General features: G+C 33.7%; 1 protein-coding gene across 2 annotated transcripts in view; it reads right to left on the bottom strand.

Annotated features, from left to right (window-relative positions):
• Positions 1 to 22,190, bottom strand: part of DNAH7 (dynein axonemal heavy chain 7) — a 104,233-nt gene that overhangs the window by 51,934 nt on the left and 30,109 nt on the right. For both annotated transcript variants that reach the window (XM_003641574.6, XM_040703590.1), the window contains 17 exons: positions 21,592 to 21,785; positions 20,588 to 20,786; positions 18,528 to 18,668; positions 14,865 to 15,077; positions 13,458 to 13,567; positions 12,940 to 13,108; positions 11,505 to 11,607; positions 11,279 to 11,406; positions 9,854 to 10,066; positions 8,749 to 8,847; positions 7,956 to 8,204; positions 7,028 to 7,177; positions 5,328 to 5,510; positions 4,164 to 4,340; positions 3,740 to 3,871; positions 2,960 to 3,184; positions 1,468 to 1,665 (listed from right to left, as the gene is read on the bottom strand). In XM_003641574.6, the coding sequence (XP_003641622.2) occupies positions 1,468 to 1,665; positions 2,960 to 3,184; positions 3,740 to 3,871; positions 4,164 to 4,340; positions 5,328 to 5,510; positions 7,028 to 7,177; positions 7,956 to 8,204; positions 8,749 to 8,847; positions 9,854 to 10,066; positions 11,279 to 11,406; positions 11,505 to 11,607; positions 12,940 to 13,108; positions 13,458 to 13,567; positions 14,865 to 15,077; positions 18,528 to 18,668; positions 20,588 to 20,786; positions 21,592 to 21,785 (2,883 nt within the window). The remainder of the gene's footprint in view (positions 1 to 1,467; positions 1,666 to 2,959; positions 3,185 to 3,739; positions 3,872 to 4,163; positions 4,341 to 5,327; positions 5,511 to 7,027; positions 7,178 to 7,955; positions 8,205 to 8,748; positions 8,848 to 9,853; positions 10,067 to 11,278; positions 11,407 to 11,504; positions 11,608 to 12,939; positions 13,109 to 13,457; positions 13,568 to 14,864; positions 15,078 to 18,527; positions 18,669 to 20,587; positions 20,787 to 21,591; positions 21,786 to 22,190) is intronic.

Consider the following 22,190-nt stretch of genomic DNA (forward strand, 5'->3'; position numbering starts at 1 on the left):
GCCTCAAAAACTTGAAACTTATTTATCCACTTATATAACTTTCAAGACTTTCTCTCTGCAAAATGATTGTACACAGGGTTTGTGTTGATGGCATGAATCAACAAAAGGAAAACTCTCTGCAAAAAGACATGATGGAGGACAGGTTTCTCTCTTATGAATTATTTAGAGAGTCTCAGTTAAAAATGCAGTAATGACTTCGTTATATCTCCACTGAGTTAAACTCTTTTTTTCCTCAAAAATAAAGTATACTTTATCACGGATCTAGATGGAATACAATGAAAAAAGCTGATTTGGAAATTTCCCTAATTTCCTCAACAGCAGGACCATTATATTGCTACAGTTCCATTACTTACTAAGCTTTAATAGTCTCCCAGACAGATTGATAGTATCGGGATTTAACCCACAGTATCTGTCTGATCTATCTGAAGATTAAGTTATCTAAACTTCTTCATGTCATACATTAGAATTCTTAACTATGTCATATGTACTGTTGTTAAAATACTTAGAAAAAAACTATCCTTTTTCTTCTTTCTTTAGCTTAAAAATTCTGAAACAAGTATTAGCATTTTGCCAAAAACAATTGGTTTTGGAAATAGCAGAAATTGCATACCAGCAAAAACTTCATTCAGTCTAATCTGATTATCAGCATTATTTGCAATCCATTTTTATTTTCTCTCGTGGACAAGGATATAAAGAGTATTTGGCATTCTATAAAAAGAACACGATTATTTTGATATAATTTCTTAATTTTTACTTTTTAACATGCGGATGTTTTTTATTGTAATGAACAGATACAGCCAACTCATTTTTTAAAGAAAACTGCCTGGGACAATTTTGGCAAGCTGATTTCCCTTCTCACTATGGTCTGTTTCTATAATGAATTCTTTATTAATACTGCTTCTAATTTTTTGCCTTCAGATTTCTTTCAGTGACAAAATTCTTGTTCTCCACTGTTTACCAAACCATGGAATTGGCATAGTGGGATGTGATAAGAGATTATTACCTCCTAAACTTTTCCACAATAACAGCAGCACATATTTTTGCTGCTTCTAACTCTAGAACATAAATATTTCTTTATTGTTGTTTCGATTGGATGAATTAGTGATTAGTCTTTTGTACATCACTGTCTCTGTGGACCATGCCAACTATGTGTGGCATACGAGCACAACTTAAAGTAAATCAATACAGGAATCAAATTGAAGAGTCTCGTTTACATGGTATTAGTGGCTTTTTTCAATGGATGTTTGAGGCCTCCTTATGAATCTAGTCTGTAAGTGTGAAGAAAAATAAAGATAAAATAAGAAAAAAATACCACACCTACCTAACTGCTTTTTTGGGTGCCCATAATTTAATTTCATAATATCAAAAAAAATCATGTCTCATTCTCTTTTTATATACAATATCATCAATTCACTCCTCATCTAACCCCTTTCAATAATCTCTAACCTCTCTTTTAAAAGTACTTACAGTGATATAGGTACTTTTTCCAGTTCCTGTTGGCCCCACAAACATAGAAGGCTTTTGATGCACTGTCAACAACTCCATCAAAGACATATATCGAACTGTATCCAGAGTTGGCACTATTATTTCATTAAACGTCACATCCTGAGGTATAGGAGGAGCTGATTTGAGCGTTTCCACCCAAGGTTCCCAAATTCCTTCTCCCTATTTTAATTAATATGAAAGTCTAATATTAATGATAGAGAGGAAGGAGCAGAATAAAACCAAAACAAATAGAAATATTGAAGTTCTATGAGTTAATGGATAGAGTTATCAGCTAATTTTAAAAAGTATTTAAAATAGTTTTACAGGTTTCAGTACTATAAATATATATATATGTTCACATAATACAAATATTTGTATTTAACTATGGTACAGTGCAGTGCTGTCAATTCGGACTACTTACATAGAAACACTGTGCCAGTGCCTCAAGTGCGCGACTACTGAATTACTGACTTCATGAATTACTGAAATACAAGTTTTTTACCTTAACTTTGAGATCAATAAACATATTACATATACAATGGAAAAAATACATGTAATTAAAAACAATGAATTTGTACATAAAAGAAATTATTGTATAAATTCAATCACAAAAAGTCATTGCTTTTGCAGACTCCTTACTCATCATGAACACCTCAAACTATGGAATTTGTGGACAAATCAATTTTAGTGCTGAAGTGCCACAGCCAAGCCTCTTCCTTTAGATCACTCTACTACAGGAGTCTTTAAAATATGTCAAAAAAAAAAAAAAAGAAAGAAAATTAATGCAAGGGGAGAATATAATTGTAAATAGCCCTAAAAAACACTTTATGTCCTATCCTACCCCCCAAAATATCAATCTTGAGTTAGAAGTCATGAAATTCCTAGAGACTGCTCTCTCCTTAAGTAAGGAAGAACATGTTTTCATAGATTATTATCAGAAGACATAAAGTTTTCACAACTGATTGAAATCTCACTTTTCTCAGCAATATGCAGGCATAGTGCACAAGCTGAAATCTAGACATTTCTCGCTGTAATTCTCATTGTACAGCAACAAGAATTTACAGGACTAACAAATTCAAAATGGGTGCATTTATTTTATTTTGGAGTTTCTGGAGCTTACTAGATAAAGTTTATGCACTTCTCATCTGGGAGAGACATATCATAGATTCACATCTTAGTCTCAGGGAAAAGGGACAAATGAGAAGGCACAGAAGTAGATTTTCTGCTAACTACTTCTCTACAACAGGCAATTACTACAGTAGCTGAAAAGACAGGCCTTGGTACTCTAAGTCACAGACAGAACAGTGGACCTTACACTGGCTTAGAAGGAAGAACATCCAGCCTATTCTGTGACAGAGGCATATAGAAGAACAAAGGAAAAAAATATAGTAATAATACACACCTTCTAATATTCATTAAAAATTACTTGACAGTGTAACCTTCGAGGGGCTACATCTTCTTTTGCAAACCTCACCTTTTTGACAAACCGATAATCATAGATGGTTCCTTCTGCTGGAAATGGCACTGTGAATGACTTCGAAGCATGTTGATCTACACTACTCAACAATTTATATTGCTCTCTTGTCTCCTCACTAATTGGTCCTTTAAGCATTTCTCGAACAACTTTGTCAAATTTCAGACGATCATCTTCCTTACAGCTAGCTCCTACAGACCATGTCAGTGAAAATAAAAAAATACCCTACAGTTGGAGAAGAAACAAATTCAGTAACTGTAAATTACAAATCTCTTATTCACTAAGACTTTTTTTTTTTTTTTTTTTTTTTTTTTTTTTTTTTTTTTTTTTTGGCCAGAGATCACAAGAGAATAATGCTTGACCAACTTAATTTTATGTATAAAGCTTGGGACCATGATTCTAGTAAAACAGAACACCATTTATGCTGACTATCAGCATCTGACCTCCTTTGCTGTGCAGCAAAATCCCTGACCTACTCAGCGCAAAGCCCTCATCGTGAGAAAATTCAAATTCAAACATAAACTGTCTTTTACTCCGAAACAATGTTATATTTCCCTTACTCAGAGGACATACCCTGTAAAGCAATATGTTTGTTAACCCTGTTATTACACATGTATTATGCAGGTAATAGTATTTTCTTAATTGGACTTTACAAAATGCCTATTATGATGACCAAATATAGGTGTGTGTGTATATATATATATATATATACACGTGAAATCCGTCCCACTAAATCCCAAATTGAAGGTGCCGATTCTTTATGTTGAACATGCTGCCTACCTCAAGCCAGGAAAAAATATCATGGTCATTCATAGCTTTAACTTTGGCTTCATCTGCAAATTCATCCATCATGCAGTCCATCAGATTCATTAGAGACTGAATTAAGTTTGTATCTGAAGTAGGAGATAGTTCCTGAAAAGAAAGAAGAAATACTCTTGACTGCAGGTATGTTTTACTCGTTGAAATTAGACTGGTTGGGCTTTCTGGTTTTATCTTGTTTGTTGTTTTTCACTTTTTTGCTTTTATGCCTGAAGTACATTCAGAAGCAGGTTAATCCCGTGAACATCTTGCTCACAAGACTTCATCTTAACGGCAATTATGAAAAATAAAAATAAATTGATATTGTCATACTAAAATGATCTATTCCTTGGAAGTAAAAATAGTTCATATGCTCTGTGCTTTTCAGAAAAGCTCTTTACCTCACCTTTGTGTGTTTCCTAATAAACTCAAGACAGAGAGGAGCCATTGAATCAAACAGGCCTACTATAAATTCTTTATGAGCAGAGCTGATTCCTGAATGCATTGTATTTAGCCAAGACATCATCAGTGGTCTCCAGCCTAACATATGGGGCTCCATATAGATCATACCACACCTTGAAACCTAGAAGTAAATGAACAGGTACATGTTATATTGTGTGATCTCCATAGTCTTTTTTTCTAACTAAATGAAAGTAACATTAAACATTACAGTATACAACTTCTAGGATTATTAGAAGAGAATGGGAAGATAACGCCCAGGGAGGTGATGGAGTCACCATCCCTGGAGGCATTCAAGAAACATGTAGCTGTTGTACCGAGGGATGTGGTTTAGTGGGAAACATTGGTGATAGGTAGACAGTTGGACTGGATGACCTTGGAGGTCTTTTTCAACCTTTTTGATTCTGTAATTCTACGATTCTAAGATGGTATGAAATGTACAGTGATGTTCTGTTAGCCGTGAGATGTATGGTCAAGATCAAACCAATCTTTATCCTTGAGCAAAAGGGAGACATCATCTTAATGAGATTTTCCTCTTCAACAGAATTAGTTCCCAATGTTAAGGTCAACAGTGGTGAACTGACCACTTGGTTGCCCAGCACTTAATTTTAAATTAAATTTTCTATCAGTTTAAAGTAAAAACTCTCCTTTCCAGTATGACTATGCAGATATTTGTTCTCTTTATATTATTATTACCTGAACCTCATATTCAGGAGGAAAATTTTGCATTCCACAAAATACCATCAGAAAAAAACAGCTATAACAGAGATTGACAACTACCATAAATACAGTGAACATTGATTCTATCAGAATGTGTCAGATTAAAGTTCTGCACATTTATAACATTTTCTTATCAAGCATTTGCAATGATAATGCTCCAAATAGTTATAGGGTCCTTGGAAGTACACACATAATCTCTCACATCATACTATGAGATTACAAAAAATTTGGAGAAGAAAACCAAGATGTAATGTCTTTAACATTAAACAAACATCAAATAAACAATTATTTTTCTCAGTTAGGTATATTTAATGGTAAAAAATTAAGATCTTCACTTTACCCTCCATAATGAAAGATAATTGTAATGAGTAATTGAAATCCAGGTACTTACAGTAGCAGGAGAAGCAACTTCTAAATCCATTGGTTCAAAAATAAGGCTCATTTGCTGTGTCATTGTGATGATCTCTCCACTCATAAGGCACAACTTTTTATTATCATCAAGCACAGTATTCATATTCTCAATCCATACTGCATCCACTGGTCCGTCAAAAATTAGCCACTTCCTATCTGGGGTCTGGTGAAAAGAAAGAAAAATAAATAAAAAATAAACTCCACAGATATTTTTATTATTATTATGTTCACTGCAAAAGAAATATTTTAGCGCTAAAATTTTTCTACCAAAAAAAAATTAAAAAACATTCTAAGTACAAAGCTGTATTCATAAACAGTTTCTGAAATCACACATGCAATCTATATTCACAATTTGGGTGTATTACTTTGAAGCATATATGGTAGATAGCTACAAAGGGTTAATATTTTTTACTAGAAACTTTCAGTTATACTTGCAAAGCAGTAGATTGCTTCAGTCAAACTACAACACATTCAAATACCTAGGACAAAATATAACTATTAATACAACAAATACAAACCATCAGTAATACATACTCCACATTCACCATGGAATTCAATAGGCCTAACTTAAGGAATATGGTATTCTAGCAGATAATTAAATAGTCAGAGGTTTTAAATAGCGTATTACATAGGGTATTAAATAGTCATAGTATTTCTTATGCAACAAAATACAAATCACTTTTGCGGTTCTGTAAACACTATTAGAGACAGCGAACTTCACATCAGTTAACTTCAAAACACTATTAGCTCACTGAAGTTTATAGTGGTTAAGTGTCAGATGCTACAGTCACTAGCAAAAACTCAAGTAATTGTCACATAGATATGTAGAATCACAAAACTGCTTGAATAGGTAGGGACCCTTCAATGTCATTACTCCAACTCCCCTGCAATGAACACGAACACATACACTTACTAGGTCAGGCTGCTCAGAACCTGGTTCAGACTGACTTTGTGTGTCTCCAAGGATGGGGCATCCACCACCTCTCTGGGCAACCTCTTCCAGAGACTCACCACCCTCACTGTAAAAACCTTCTTCCTTATATCCAGTCTAAATCTCCTCTCTTTTAGCATGAGACCATTTCCCCATATACTATCTCAACAGACCCTGCTAAAGAGTCTGTCCCCTTCCTTCTTAAAGCCACCCCTTCAGATCCTGGAAGGCCACTCTCAGGTCTCCCTGGAGCCTTCTCTTCTCCAGGTTGAACAGCCCCATCTCTCTCAGCCTTCTTTTATTATACTCAGTCAAAATGTTTCCGTGGACTTTAATGGAAGTTCAGACATAAGCCATGCTCAGAAAGCAGTTTCATCCAAAATTAACATCAAAACTAACATCAAAATTACCATATACATAAATATTGAAGATTTCATTCCAAACCAGACAAAATAAGAAAGTACTATGTAGTATAAAGATTAAATATTCATTTATCTCTAATAGATGCAAAGAACAACAACAAAATTTGTTTTTACATAAGGGTTTCTGAAACACAAATCTTAATTTACCAGCACCCAGAAAGTCACGTGCATGTAGCAAAGCAGAACTAAAACAACCTGTAGTCTCTGCATTCAAATAGTTAAGCTTATGAATCCTACGCTTGTTGTGAACACAGCATAGAACTGAAGTCCTAAATGCATGTATTGAAAGGTCATTTCCAACAATACTTTAATCCTGTTCGCACTTACTTGGGAAGAAGCAAATGCTCTGAAACTCACTGCTAGGATGCCATCTGACCATTCATGTGAAACTGGATCAAATTGTCCATATAGCTGACCCATTGTTATGGATTTGGGATTTAAAACTGTGATCTGAACTTTGTTTTCTTCCATCAGCCCCTATAGGTACAGAAGTGTTAACATTAATCATTTGTTATATCATATGTTCTATTTTTAATTTTACACATATATTTAATCTTCATAAAACTTTCATCAGGTTAGAGAAGGAAAGATATCATAAATATTACATTTCAAAGATGGTTTATACATGCATAAAGACAATTCTCTCAACTTTATCATGTGTAGCTGGAAGTATAATTTTAATACTGAACAGTGGCTTAATATCTAAAAATGGATTTTATTTAATTTAAATGTTAGTGAATAAGACATTAGGCAGTCAGTCAAGATGCCCAAAACCAATCCTTACACTAGCAGGGATGAAAACAGGTCAAGCACTGTCTTTGTCTCATTTATCCCACGTTTAACAAAGTTTAAATAATTGTGAGTGTTTTGGTAAATTTCTGAGATTGACATCAAAACACCACTACAAAGAAGTTTGTTTTGTATTGTTGTGTTTTGTTTTTACTTCAGCCACACACAGATATCTAATTTTATTTTTTATTAACTTCAACTGATTCTTTTCTTGTCTCCTTGTGATTAAAGATGACATGTAATACTGAACAAATCTTACATTAGGTGGGTAAAAGCCACTATAGGAATGAATCTTATGTGAGTTTGAAAGTACAGCTTCTCAATCAAATTCTTTTCAGTTTTCCGATATGCTTCCCTAGAGATCCCTAGGGAAAATTCTGTATTTTGTACAAATGCAAAAATATTTTTATAAAGTTTGTTGGAAAATAGATTTCACAAGAAATATTTATAAAATGTGTCTACATACCTTCTCGCATATGTCCCCCAGTGCTCCTGCCAGAACTCGATACGCACAAGTTTTTCCTCCAAAAGGCTCTCCAACTATCATAAAGCCATGACGCACAATCATCATCTCATATATCTGCAGGATCTTCATAGTAAATACATCAGTCATTTGCAAATTCATAGCAACACAGTTTGTTTTGATGGCTTCCAACAGGTCATTGTAGTCTGGTTTTGGCAGCTTCACACCAGGAAACAAATCAGAGGTAATACCCTATTCAAACAATTAATTGAAAAGTAGAGTTACTTCCACTGTCATTTGGTTTGGAAACTCCTGCAACCAATCCTTTGTCCTTTAAAATTTAGGCAAACTAATATCTATTTTGATTAAAGCAAAATAATTATGAATGTCACATAATCTTTTCTGAGCTAAAACTTCTTAATTTATTATTGATATTTGAAATAATGAAATTGTGAAATAATGAGCCTTTTTCATGTTTATGTGTGTATGTAGTAAAGGATTAATTACCTAATGGATCAGCTTCTATCAAACTAGTTTACAAAACCTGCTTTTAGAAAGCAGAAAAAGCTTTATCCTTTCTCTCTCAAAAACCAAAAACTAGTTAACAGAAATATAAACAGTAGACCCGTATAGTCAATGTATTTGCTATGAAGGAACAGTTAAAACTGTTTAAAAATAATAAAGGGCTAGATTGAAGTATTTGGACTATTACTCTGATAAATCTGTTATATAATAATTAGCATTTTTAACAAGTTTTTTTAAACATTACTGAAAATATGTTTGTTTGTTTTTTTACCTCAAAAAGTGGTAAATCATGAGACAAGAATTTAGGCAGGTTGACATCTGTAATGGATCTAAGTAGCAAAATTTCTTCATCTTCCATTGGATATTTCAGCTAAAAAAGATATTAAATAGTGTTACATTATTTCTATAGTTTTGGAAAGCCAATGTTAAACGCCTATTTTATAGAACATAGTTCCTGTTGTGCATCTCTGTAATTATTTTTGGCAAGTTCAGTCCCACAAACAGTAAGATACATTCTGGATTTATGTTTATACTTTGATATCAGGGTGTTTACAGTGGCTTTTTATATTCATGCCAACTGAATTTTATTTTATGCACAGTTATGGGTATTATTACAAACTGTATTTTTTCCTAAACTATTGAATTCTTGCTTTATAATATGTATTTATTTTCTTCATAAAAAGAATAATTTTCCCTGCTTTGAGGTAAACCATTGGCCTTCAAAATGGAAAGTCTAAAAGCTTGCGTAGAGGTATGTCCACCAGCAAGAGATATGCATCTTTTTGCCATGATATACAGCTCATTTACTTTTTTGCTTTGGTTTGTTTTGCTGGTAGTGCATTGATTTTTTTGTTTTGTTTTGTTTTGTTTTGTTTTGGGGGGGGGGGGAGGGGGGGAGGGGAAAAGGAGGACTTTGATGTCATTCATTCACAATGCACATCAAAATAAAATACTGTATCCTAAATGGTTTTTCTTAAAGAGTGGTGAGAAATTGGAGTCACATACATTTGGCAGACTAGCCAGTGAGCTATTGGAAAGTGTTAACATTTTATGGCAAAAACATCTAAGGGTGTAAAAAAAATAATGCAAAGCAGTGGCCAACATGCCAAATACAATTCACTAAATCTGCATTGAACTAGAATTCTTGAAAGAATTAAGCACACTTAATGGACTTGCCATACAGAGATAGCTGGTGATCAGCCCATGAACTTCTTGCATTCTGTCGGCTTGCACCCTAAAAACATACCCTTTTCATTTTAATGTGCATCGCTGAGTGTGTACTTGTCATTATACAGAATTGTGTACCTTTTATTATGAAAGAGCTACACTACTGAGTAAGTTTCTGGGTAACAAAAAAAATTTAAGAAATCATTTACCTTCAGGTTGCCAGCAGCAGTAAGTACTGACTTCACAGCTCTCATCCCATAATCATAATGGTGCTGGGACGACAACTGCTCAGAACACAGACGGTACGTAGCTACAATTTTTACAGACAGAGGTCGTGCAGAAACAAAACCACAAGAATACAGAACTATCTCTGCAATCATGGCATAATCAGGAACCATCATAGCTACTGTTCTAAAGAGAGCCTATTAAATACATAAACAAAAAAAAATCACATCAGAAAAAATTACACTTCATTATATGGAACTTTTTCTGCAATTACATAAAATACTATGTTTCCATCGTTTCCTTAATAAAGCAGGAGTCAATTAAAGTTAACTACCATTATTATGACTACGCTGTAATATGTTTAACGGTTTTCCATAACTATTCAGCAATACTTTACAATTATGACAATTCAAGCTTATAGTTCTTCTTCACTCAGGATTAACAATAAAAACTTAAAACACACAAAATGCCACAAGATTTAGAAGGAATAGGGGAGTGCAATTCAAGTACTATAAATGAGGTGCTGCTTTCAGACTCATCTACTAGCACCGTTTAGCTATAGCCAGTGCTCCAATTTTACCATACTTTAACCAAACAAGTATCAGAATATTATCAAACAGATAAAAGTTTTGTTGCTTTTCATAATTCATCAACCAGTTTTCCAAATTATTCTTTTTCATTTATAGAATTAATGTTTTTGAACCTTCTATTCATAGTATGTGTTAATGAGTAAACTTCCCAAACAGTTCTGAGAAATATTCACACAAGGTTGTACATTATCAATTTATCAATATCTGTGCTCAGATTTCTTTTCTTGCTATGGACGTATGACAACAGTATTTAAAGGGTAAGAAAGGATGCAGCACTCTTGTAACAATCACTCAAATATGAACTTACAGAAGACAGAAATCTCTAACATTAAAAACACTGCAAGTCCCATCAGATGTTATGTTGGTTCTTTGTCAGAAATAAAAAGAAATTAGTCAAAGATCAATTTTTTATTCAGCATTAAGATATTACTTACTTTTTATAAACTATAAAGTTTTCCTTTTACTTTCTGAACTTTCAGGCACACAGTAAAGAAAATTAAGCTTTTGTTGGTTTATGTTTTTAATCAGTTGGGTTTTTTTAATCTTGACTGACTGATAGACCTTAAATCACTCAACAATTTCCCAACATATTTAAATTTAGCTTACTTCTATTGTTAAGTCTAATTTTCTTTAATAACTTTTCTTCCAGAGATTGTTTTTACACTAGTGTAATATAAAAAACAGTTTAGAAGACCTGAAGGTAATTGATATTAAATATTCTTAATTTTTTTTATTTGACAAAAAGGTTTTTTTTTTTTTTTTTTTCCCCACTTTCTGTGTTAACTATTAAAAAGATTAAAATGCCAAATGTTACAATACCTTAAGATTGTCTGGAAGCTCTGAGCGCCCAGCATAACCAGGATTCATGGTAATGAAGACAGCACATGTAGGGTTAAGCTTCAATTCAGTTCCTTCGAATACTAATATATCAGATCCTGAATTAATGCCTGTAGAGGAAAAAAAAAATCTGTCATTGCTAGACTTTTTTTTTTTTTTTTTTTTTTTTTACCTTTTTAACAAAGTTATAGTTAAAATAACAGTTTACCTCTTTGGATAGTAAAAATCTGCTGAGCAACCACAGAAAGCACTTCCAAATCAATCCTGTTGAATTCATCAAAGCAAGCCCACGCTCCACAAGATAGCAAACCCTGGACAAGACAGACATCAGATTGATTGGTATTCATTTATTTTGAACATACCAATGCTGACCAAAACAATTCAGTAATGAGAAAAAGATTTAACATGCAATGACAGAACTTATATTCATGATTTAGGGCACTAAGGTCTAATCAAACTCACTCCAGATAGAAGAAATCATCAGAAAGAATTACAGAAATTTAATAAGTTTGCTTGGGGAAAAGAAAGACAAAAAACTTGTACCATGAAAACTGGAATCCTGTTTCTTCTGTCATAAGCAAAGTGCTACCAAATACATACATTTTGCATATTTTACCTTTAATGTCAGCATTTTGGAAATGGACAAGGGGGAGATTTCACCTCTAAACAGGCCTCCAAAAAACCTACTTATTCTTTTCTTTCATGTCTATGCATGACAGGGGGTCACAATGGCAACAGGCAACATAATGAATTCTGCAGGGCCAAAATTAACCATTTTCTTTACAATATGAACAAAAATGACTGTCTTTTAACAACATATTACAGCAAGACATGTTACTCAAATTATAACCAAAGAGCAGTTCTCTTTTCCTACAGTTCTCATTAATCTATAGTTCTTTTTTGCTATGTGTTCCCTAAATGTCACTGTACTGTCTCTGCTGTACATATAGTGTCTAGACAGAATCTTGTGATTAGGTAGTGGTTGCTCCAAAATTCCTATCTAAGACACAGAATTTTAGTTTAATTGTTTTACAGGAAAAAAAAAGAATGTTTTGCTTATTTGTTTGAATTTCTCTCACGTTGAATTTTGAAGCCATGCCATGTGGTTCTGCCGCTTAACACAAATGGGAAGAATAATGCCAAAGAGAAAAGCCTAACTGCTCTATTTTTGTAGCATTCCAGTTAGGAATAGGACACTGTTTGGAATGGCACAGATAGTATTCATAATATTTTATATATAATATTAATATAATATTTTCATAATACGGAGCTGTCTACTCATGCCAATGCCAACATAAATACACTTGATTTGTTTAATACAATTGTTCTTACTAGTTTATTTAGAGTTTAAATTAAATCCCAAACCCCCTAAGTTTGCAATCAGCTACTAAAAATGTACTCATTTAAACAGCATCTATGTTGTCTATATTGAACAAATTAAATCATTATGGTATGTTTCATTTTTAAAGCACAGAAAAAACATTTTGATATTTCAGGTGGATTCTTAGGGAGAAGACAGACCTATACGCACAATAGTAGTATTATATACTGGCCTAGAAGTGGAAGAAGTTACATTTCAATTAACAAAGCAAATAAAAGATTTTCATATAATGTAAAATATGACCCTCAAGACTCTTCCAAACCTTAAAGAATTTTCCTAATGCGATGTAATCCAATCCATCAGAACAATTGAAAACCACACACTGCTTAGCTACAGCCTTTGCTAAATCTTTTGTTGTTTCTGTTTTTCCAGTTCCTGCAGGACCTTCAGGGGCACCTCCAAGATGCAGATGTAGTGCACCAAATAGTGTCCTGAAAAGAAAATAGTAGAAAAAGAAAAAAAAAAATTGTACCAATTTTATGCTATTTTTCTAGCTGCTCCAACTTCTATCAGAAACTCTTAAAAACTTGTTTCATGTCCATACTTTCCTCAGGTTGTACAGCTTGTGTGCTCCTGGTAGATGTAGTCTACAAATACACAGTCATGTTTGAAGTTTACTAAAAGTTTTTTAAAAAAACGAACAAATAAAAAAACCACATAGCTTACTATCCATTCCTCAACATCAAAAATATAAGCCTGGACGCACCCATTTCAGGACTAAAATATCTCAACTAAGTTGTTTCTTGCAAGCACAGAAGATTTAGTAACAAGTGCTTTTACCTGTAGCATCTGTCTGTAAGTGGAGTAATAACCAGCCTAGGTGTATTGCCAAGATATTCATATCCATATCTCAGTCCAGCATTGATCATTCTTGTTTGAAGATGTCCTTCCTAAGAAAATAAGGCATTGACTTTCTAGATGAAATGATTACAAAAAGAGAAAAAAACCGACATACTATTCCTCAAATTTGTAAATGAGCACAACACTTTTAAAACAATTGATACATTGTTCTCAGACAGCTTGTGATTCAATTCAACAAAAATATCACCATCTAATAGGTAGTAAAGCATGAACATAAATCCATTTTTCCATTAACTTCTATCTAGAAAAAAATCCTACTAACCACATTGCTGAGTAAAACGATCTTATTTAGCTACTTAGAAAGATGAAGGTCTTTCTAAAACAGAAACAGAAGTAATTCTATCTCAGAATTGGTTGAAGTTGGAAGGGATCTTTAGTCTACCATTCTAAACCAACCTCCCTTTTCAGTCCCCTAGAGCACACTAAGCAGGCTTGTATCCAGACAGCTTTTAAATATCTCCAGAGTAGGACAGTCAACAGTCTCTCTGGGCAACCTGTTCTACAGCTCAGTTATCCTCACAATAAAGAGCATTTTCCTCGTGTTCAGTCAGAATTTCCTGTGTTTCAGTTTCTGCCCATTTCCTCTCATCCTATTATTGAGCCACTGAGGACAGTCTGGCCCCATCCTCTTGTCATCCTCCTTTCAGATACTTGTATACATTGATCAGGTCTCCCTGAGCCTTCTCTGAGCTGAACAGGCCCAATTCCTTCAGCCATTCCTCTTATCAGAGATATTTTAGCAGCCCTTCACTAGACTTGCTCCAGGAGCTCCAATGGCCAATAGCTGAATTTGTAGTCAACTTGATAAGTCTAATATGGCAATACAATACATTTTAATTTTAGGTGCAATGTCTTCTGTAATATGGGAAATCTTGTCCTGACAAATGCACATACATTGTATATTACCACCACACAGTATAAACGTTGCTATTTTTTTCCAAGAAATACATAAATAAAATAATATTGACATCAGATTAAAATCTTTAGTTGTCATCCCTAAAATATTTTTTATTCTTCAGAAATAACAACAAATAGTGTTAAAAATAAAACTAGATCGCGTTTGAGTGAACAACAGCAATCTCTCCTGCAGATTCAGCCAACATTCTGAGATTCAGCCATGATGAGTAAGTGATTTTAATTAAAAAACATTTGTATTTGATTACTGGACATTTTAGTTAACAATCCACAGACTTATCAGTTAAAGTTATGTTCTTATCAGCAGAAATTATCATATGACAGTAACTATTCTCTGTGTCAGCAAGCATGCAGAAATTGAAAAGCTGTGACAGAAATTACCTTCTAATAGGATTGAGAGGTCTCACTTACCTCCCAGTAGTATCTTAGCTGACTTAGCCATTCAAAATCATTCTCATCTTTGATTTTCTTGCTTACTAGAGATGCAAGAACATCCCTAGCATGAACATCAAGCACAACAAGTGCTCCAAGCGTCACACGATTCTGCTTAGACAGCTTTCCTCGCACCAAGGTGACAATGTCCTCTATCTGTCTATTATTCTGTTCCAGAAAATCCTCTAGTGCCTGAGGAAATTTTTACAAGTTAGGTAGCTGCAGGTTTAGTCGAAGGCATAAGGATTTTTTTCCTTATATTGCTCTTATTTCTCTATATCAAAATATTTCTTCTCACTACTATAATAGTAAACTATCGTTCACAGACATAGTTCAACAGGGCTTTTATCTGTTTGATTCTGTTTTTTTTTTTAATGCTACAGAACAATACAGGGAGACATCAATGACATATTAGGAAACAAAACAGCATAACTTTTTTCTTCTTGGAATACAGGAATTACTCCTTAGCTTTTAGTAAATTTCACATTAAGAAAATGACACATATTATAAAGACTGGCTTATATGTTTACAATACATTTTCTATGCTTAAGGAACATTACAATACTAGAAAAACACCTTTAAGTTCTACAGTACTTAGGAACAATCTGGTTACAATCTGTGTTCAGTTAATCATTTTCATGCTCACAGGTCGTGGTAAATAGAAAAGGCCCAATTTAAGTAAAGCACTTCTATCAATACTGATAAGTGCATCGCTAAACTGAAATGAAAAAGAAAGACATGGGAACCTGGAAATTGTTAGAGTTTGCCACTTAGACATCCACATCTTTTGCACTCAAATGCATGCTCTTTTAGGAAGCAGCATTCACTGAACTTCCACGGTAAGCTTGAATGCTCTGAATCCTTACATAAAAGTCAGAAGTTACTGCTATCTGTCTGGAGAAAAAACTTACCTACATCTGTTTTAGATTTTTCTCCACACTGTTCATCAGAACAGAATGCTGTTCATCTTTGCATACTCTGGCAGTGGTAACCACCAATGGATTTTTCTTACTTTGACATCTTTCATTCCAACTACTTATTTCCCAAACATTAAGCTTGATTAAATCATCCACTTAGAATTACTTATTTTTTATTTATGAACAAAAAAGGAGCAAACAGAGTTCAAAATCTTCAATTTCATGAGTTGCTTCAAAAGTTCCAACCAGGACAGCATCCAAAATATGTCACTCAAGTCAGGGATAAAAGCCCCTTTGCTTACCACCAAGCTTTCCAAGCTTTCACCAAGCAAACTTGTAAAAACCTAGATATTAGTATGTTCTCATCTCCCATTTCCATATCCCTCCTTACTACTGCACTTCTGACTATATAATTGACTGAAAATGAAAGTGGTCCACATAATATTACTCGGTAAATTTATGAAACGCTTTTGTGTCTGTACACCTGACTTCACTATTTGTTTTAAGAAAAATCTTGTACCTTTATACAGTTATCTGTTGTAAACACTTAACTAAAAAATGTTTGAAAGAAGCATGTGTGTATACACATGCATATGTGAATAAATTTTTAATCATAGAATCACTCAGGTTGGAAAAGATCTCAAAGATGTTAAAGATCATCAGGTCCAACCAGGACCTAACCATACTACCCTAACTCTAACAACCCTCTGCTAAATCATGGCCCTGAGCACCACATCCAAACAGTTTTTTAAACACATCCAGGGATGGTGACTCAACCACCTCCCTGGGGGGTCTATTCTTAACAACCCTTTCTGTAAAGAAGTGTTTCATAATAAGTGACTTAAATGAGACTGGTATCTTGTCCCAGAAAACACTGAAGATCTGTTAAAAAAGAAGGTTTTTTTGTCACTGTGTGCACAGAGTGTCTTTGACGTCAGCAAAATATGATGCTGTAGGTATGTGCCCAGGATAAAACTGCAGCTTCATGCCAAATGCATTATTTCTGGCCTCTCATGTGGTCACTGACTCTCTGTCATGTTTCTTATGCTTTAGTACAAAATAGAAATGGTACAGATAAAGAATATTGAATGTTCTGAGACTGAGAGTTCTCCTTGTCAAATATTTGGGACAGACTGTTAGGAGATGCAAACCTCTTCCTAGTCCTTCACTAAATACAAATCTCTTTCCCCAGCAAAATGAAGATTCTTGGGCTCAGGCCAGACGAGCAGAACTACCAGTACAAAAGAATTTGATTAAAGGCTACAGAAATGACAAGTTTCCCTTAACATCCAGGTATGGAAATGACTTAACATATACATATACAACATATACATATATATAATATATGTACATATATTATATATATATGTATATATATATACATAATATATACAACATATACATATACATAACATATACAAAAGAGCCTTGTCTAGGCTCAGAATTCTGTAACAAACATTCCCAAAACCAAATCAATTTAATCATTGTTTAACTTTCTACTTTTATTCACTAACAACCTCATTAAGATGATGCTGGGTTTTATTATCTTAGAATCTAAAATCTCTAAGGTTAGAATTTCTGTTTCTCTTTCCTGAAAGAATTTCACCAAGGGAGGATAAATGGTGCAGTATGTAGAAGCCTTCTTCCTTTCCCAAGAGAACTGAGGATCTCCTTTGCTACTAGAAAAACAAAATCTTTTTAAATCTTTTTAAATCTTCCAGTCCATTGCAACTTATTCCTTGTATTAGAAATACTGTTCTCTTCTTCCTTTAGTTCTGTCCACCCAGAAGCCTTTTTTTTTGCTTGTCTATCAGACAAGGAAAGCTTCTTGAAATTCCCACTATTACCAGAAGCCATGGCTTCCACTTGTGAATAAGCAGCAAGTGTTATATGGCCCTGAAATACTCCTCCATATATAGATTAAAGAGTAGATTTAAGTTCGTGTTTGTGTTATAGCTCAGATATATATGAACAGAAAGAACCCCAGAACACAAATACTGCAGAAGTTTCTCCAGTTGATACCATCTCACTGCAAAAATTGGTATGAGAAAGTATAATGAAGTGTCAAAAACATACAATTTTATGTAAATGCCAGTGCCCCTTTCTGTCCTAATGTCAGAGAATGAAGATCTAGTTGCCTCAGATTATAACGCATATCCAGTAACAATTTCAAAATACAACAGGTAAGCGCAATGCTCACTGATAAAACAGAAGAAAGTTTTTGCAAAACATATCCTGAATCTTAATTCAATGCCTTATGTACCTTTCTTCTCGCTACCTAGCTAATAGATAATATGTTCTGTACCAATCATGCATTCATTGTTTGATAAGAATGAAGATGGTACTTATCCTTCTGCTAGGCCTAGCCCGTATTTATGTAAAGTACTAAACGTTTAGAAAGCTAAGCTAAGCCAAACAGAGAATCTATGCTAGTTAATAGTATCTGAATACGACAATGACCAGTTTGCACAGAAACATATAATATACATGTTAAGCTACAATGAATGTATTCTGACATTGTGCCAAAGCATGCCTACATTCAAAAGAAAATATTAACTTCAAAGTCTTCAAGAATCATAGCTCAAGTATACCTTTAAAGTAGTTATTTAAAAGTTTAATTATTTCACTGAGCAGCTACTCATTCAAAAAGATTAAATCAAAGGTTGGATTTATCACTGCATTACATCCATTTGCCAAAATTTAAACATACAATAAATATTCTTACCTTCTGGCCATTTCTAATAGCCATTTCTACCTGCATCGTCCAAAAAGTTTGGGATACACAAAGAACTGTTTGTCCAGGCCACTCTCGTACCCAATCAACACGTGGAGTTTTGGGATAAGCTTCAATTGCGTCCTGAATAACCTATATGGGATAGAAGCATGTGGTAGGTAGCCACATATGAAAATAAGTAATGTTTAGCTTCAGAACAAATTTAGGTTAGGTTGCAATACTAAGAATCAAAAATAAATCAACCTCAACTTTAACTCCACGATGCTGACATTCTGCAAGAAAATCTCTCCAAGATTTAAAAAAATGAAAATGTAATAACGTGAACCAACTGATCACAAAAGTTTCTGAGCACTAATTTCACAACACATTCTAATATGATTCAGGCCACCAGAAACATAAAATTTTCTACCTCCACCTATAGTGAAACTAGAAAAGAAGTGCAAATACAGTTTAGTTAAAACCAACAACCCAAACTGAAAATTCTTTCTAAAATCCAGTCATTCTGCTATAAATTCAGAGCTTTTAACTTTGCAGTTCATATTATTTAAACTTATATCTAACTTCATATACATTTTCTAATAACAGAATGATGAATCTGATTATTACACCACTCAAGGATAATCCCAATGAAATTAAAACTTGGGAAAATCTTTCAGTCCCTACGAACTGTTTCATATTTTTTTCTTCCTCCCATTAACAAAACTAAGTAAGAATAAGGCAAAAGCTACAGTAAATTTAGATGTCTCCTCAGAAACTCAGTGTAACACTACTTGGATTTCTTATTTATACAGGTCAGTTTTCCCATGTCTGATATACACCAAGCAGGTGAATTTATTCACTTTTATTTCCTGATGTGCCATTAGTACAATTAAACTGCCATACTGTACAACAGTGTCAGAAGTGTGTACTTTTGATTACCTAACTTGACATTGAAGAGGAACAAAGAAAATGACAGTGATAGCTAAATATATGACAAGATGATGTGATCCAGTGAATAGTAGAATAATACAATCCGAAAAGCGTTAAGAATCTTGATTAAGGTAGCCAAAATTAAGAGGAATGTTAAAAGGAATATTAAAAAATAAAGGCATACTTTCATTTGAAACTTGTCCTTTAATACCACACCAAGTGTAGAACAATCTCTGACAAAATAATCCTTGGGTCAAGCGCTTTTCATTTTTAAGAAATTTGGAGCACTATATCCAGAAAACTGATATCAGATTTAAAAAAAAAAAAAAAAAAGGTATGACCTTAATAGACTGAATTCGTTGTTTTAATGCTCATGCTGTGCAAAGAATAAAAAATGATTCCAGTATACATGAATGTTAACTGAAGAAATCAGGGCTGAATGACAACGGCCTAAGGAATGAATAAATAACTTCATTTGGAAATGAGGACCACAAATATCGAATGCAAATATGCCTAAATACATTAATACTTGGAAGTATTACTTATAATCACTGATAAAGGACAAATCAAATTGCAGTTGAGGTGACATGTAATCAAGGTGGTTTTCTGCCTCCAGAATATATTATGCTTAAACGCCTTAATTCAACAGACTACTTGATATTTGCTTAACTTTAAACATGAGTTTCCAACTTTACTGCTTACGCCTCCCAACACTCCAACACCAGGACAAAATACCACATTTAATTTGGAGAAGATCTACCAGATCAAGTTCAATCACCTATCAAACTACCAAGTCCATCGCTAAACCACATCCCTCAGCACCACAGACACATTTCTTAAATGCTTCCAGGGATGCAGACTACATCACTGTCCTGAGCAGCCTATTCCAATGCATTACCACTCTTTCCACGAAGAAATTCTTCCTGATATCCAATCCAATCCTACTCTGGCACAACTTGAGGCTGTTTCCTTGCATTCTATGAGCCATTTTCTCACGTCCTAAACAAAGCTGTTTTTGTGTTGGATCCAGCACACAACTGCCACCACTAAGTACTTTTAATCTTTAAACAGCTACACATCAATCACCTTACTATTTTTTTCATGCTTCAGAGAATAAAAATAAAAGCATTATGATTTGTTACCTTGTGGACAGAGTTCAGCATAGCCGCCTCCAGTTCAACGAGCCATCTTTCAACTTGACCTCTAGCTTCAGAAGTTGAAATGGTCTGCGTGAGTTCCACAGTCTCTCCTTCACTACTTTTAATGTGTGTAATATCTAACACATCAGTAAACTCTACTCTTGCAATTCCTTCAAAACACTTTTTCAGGTGAGGTTGTACTCTAGAAGGCAAAAGTAGTATTAAACAGCTTCTAACATTGTTTCCTTTCCAATCTTAGAAGAGTAGATCTAACTTCTCAAAAATACTTCTGAAGAAATTAAAGATTGTTTTAAGTTTATTAATAAAAATTATTATCCTCAACAATAATTCTTTTGTATTACACCTACAAGATGCCTACTGCATGATCTTGTGAGGACAAATTAAACATGTAAAACATTACTTATGTTTTCTATAATATATAAGCTAAAAAAGACAAATAGGAATCCTTTCTTTAAGAGCTAATCCACCTAAAGTACATAAAGATTCATTATTTATACTTTCTCACAGAAAGTATAAATTCACATTACTGAATTTAAGTAAAACAATCCTATTCATTGCACTGCATCAATATTTCTTAGTGATGACAAGGCTGTTTATTGTTTTAATTCTTATCCTTGCATGGCCTTGCACTGGACGCTATCAGGTCTGAACTCTGGGAATAAAACTGCAGTGTATGAATCCTACCTGATGTTCAATTTTCCACTGGGAAAAAAAAAACAACACAGTAAGTTAATTTCACTATGAATTACTAATTGGACTCCTGAATTTTCTGAAAAACTGTACAGAAAGGTTACTAGTTTAGAAAATAAAGATGAATTCAATTCCTTGCATTAAAAATCACTCTGCATTTGCCTAATAGAAAATCCAACCTAGTACATTAATACCATAGTTGTCAGTGGGGAAAAAAAAAGTTATAGAGAAACAATATGATAAGCCTGTCTGCATACACAAGGAGTCACAAATGCATCTCTTAAATACTACTGTACCGGGTAGGATCTTTGGTCTCTGAAAGAATCTCAAGGAGTTCATCATTAGATAAAAAAAAGAATCTGGGGAAAAACAGGCGCTTCTTCTCTAGGTATTCATTAAGTCCCTTGAGAATTATCTCCAGAAATTCATTGCACTTCCTCAGTTTTTCCAACATCTTGTCTATTGTTACCACGGCCAGCACATGTTTGTCCTGAAAAATAAATTAAACCAGATAAAAACATTAATGTCTACTCACTCAACGCTGTACAAAACGTCTTGAGCAAAATTTATCTTTATTTCATACTTTTCTTTACTCGGTAATTGCTAGAATTATAATTTATAATCTTCAGTTTCTGGCTTCACTAGAAAAATAGTTAAGGCAGTCAGCATTAAACTACATTTACTATCTCTGAAAATAATTTTCAAAAGAGAATCAATTCATCAGAGTGATTCCTGTCATTTTGTTGGAGCAACAGCAATCTACCCCATAATCATACCCATATAATTAAGCAAAAAGAACCAGCAAAAGATTCTGATGAATTTTTAAGTATATTTTTATGGCAACAATAGTGACACACACTTTATCTGGTAATCTATCAAATTTCAGTGTAAAAAA

The sequence above is a fragment of the Gallus gallus genome, chromosome 7 (assembly GCF_016699485.2).
Source record: "Gallus gallus isolate bGalGal1 chromosome 7, bGalGal1.mat.broiler.GRCg7b, whole genome shotgun sequence".
In the NCBI taxonomy this organism is placed as follows: domain Eukaryota; kingdom Metazoa; phylum Chordata; class Aves; order Galliformes; family Phasianidae; genus Gallus; species Gallus gallus.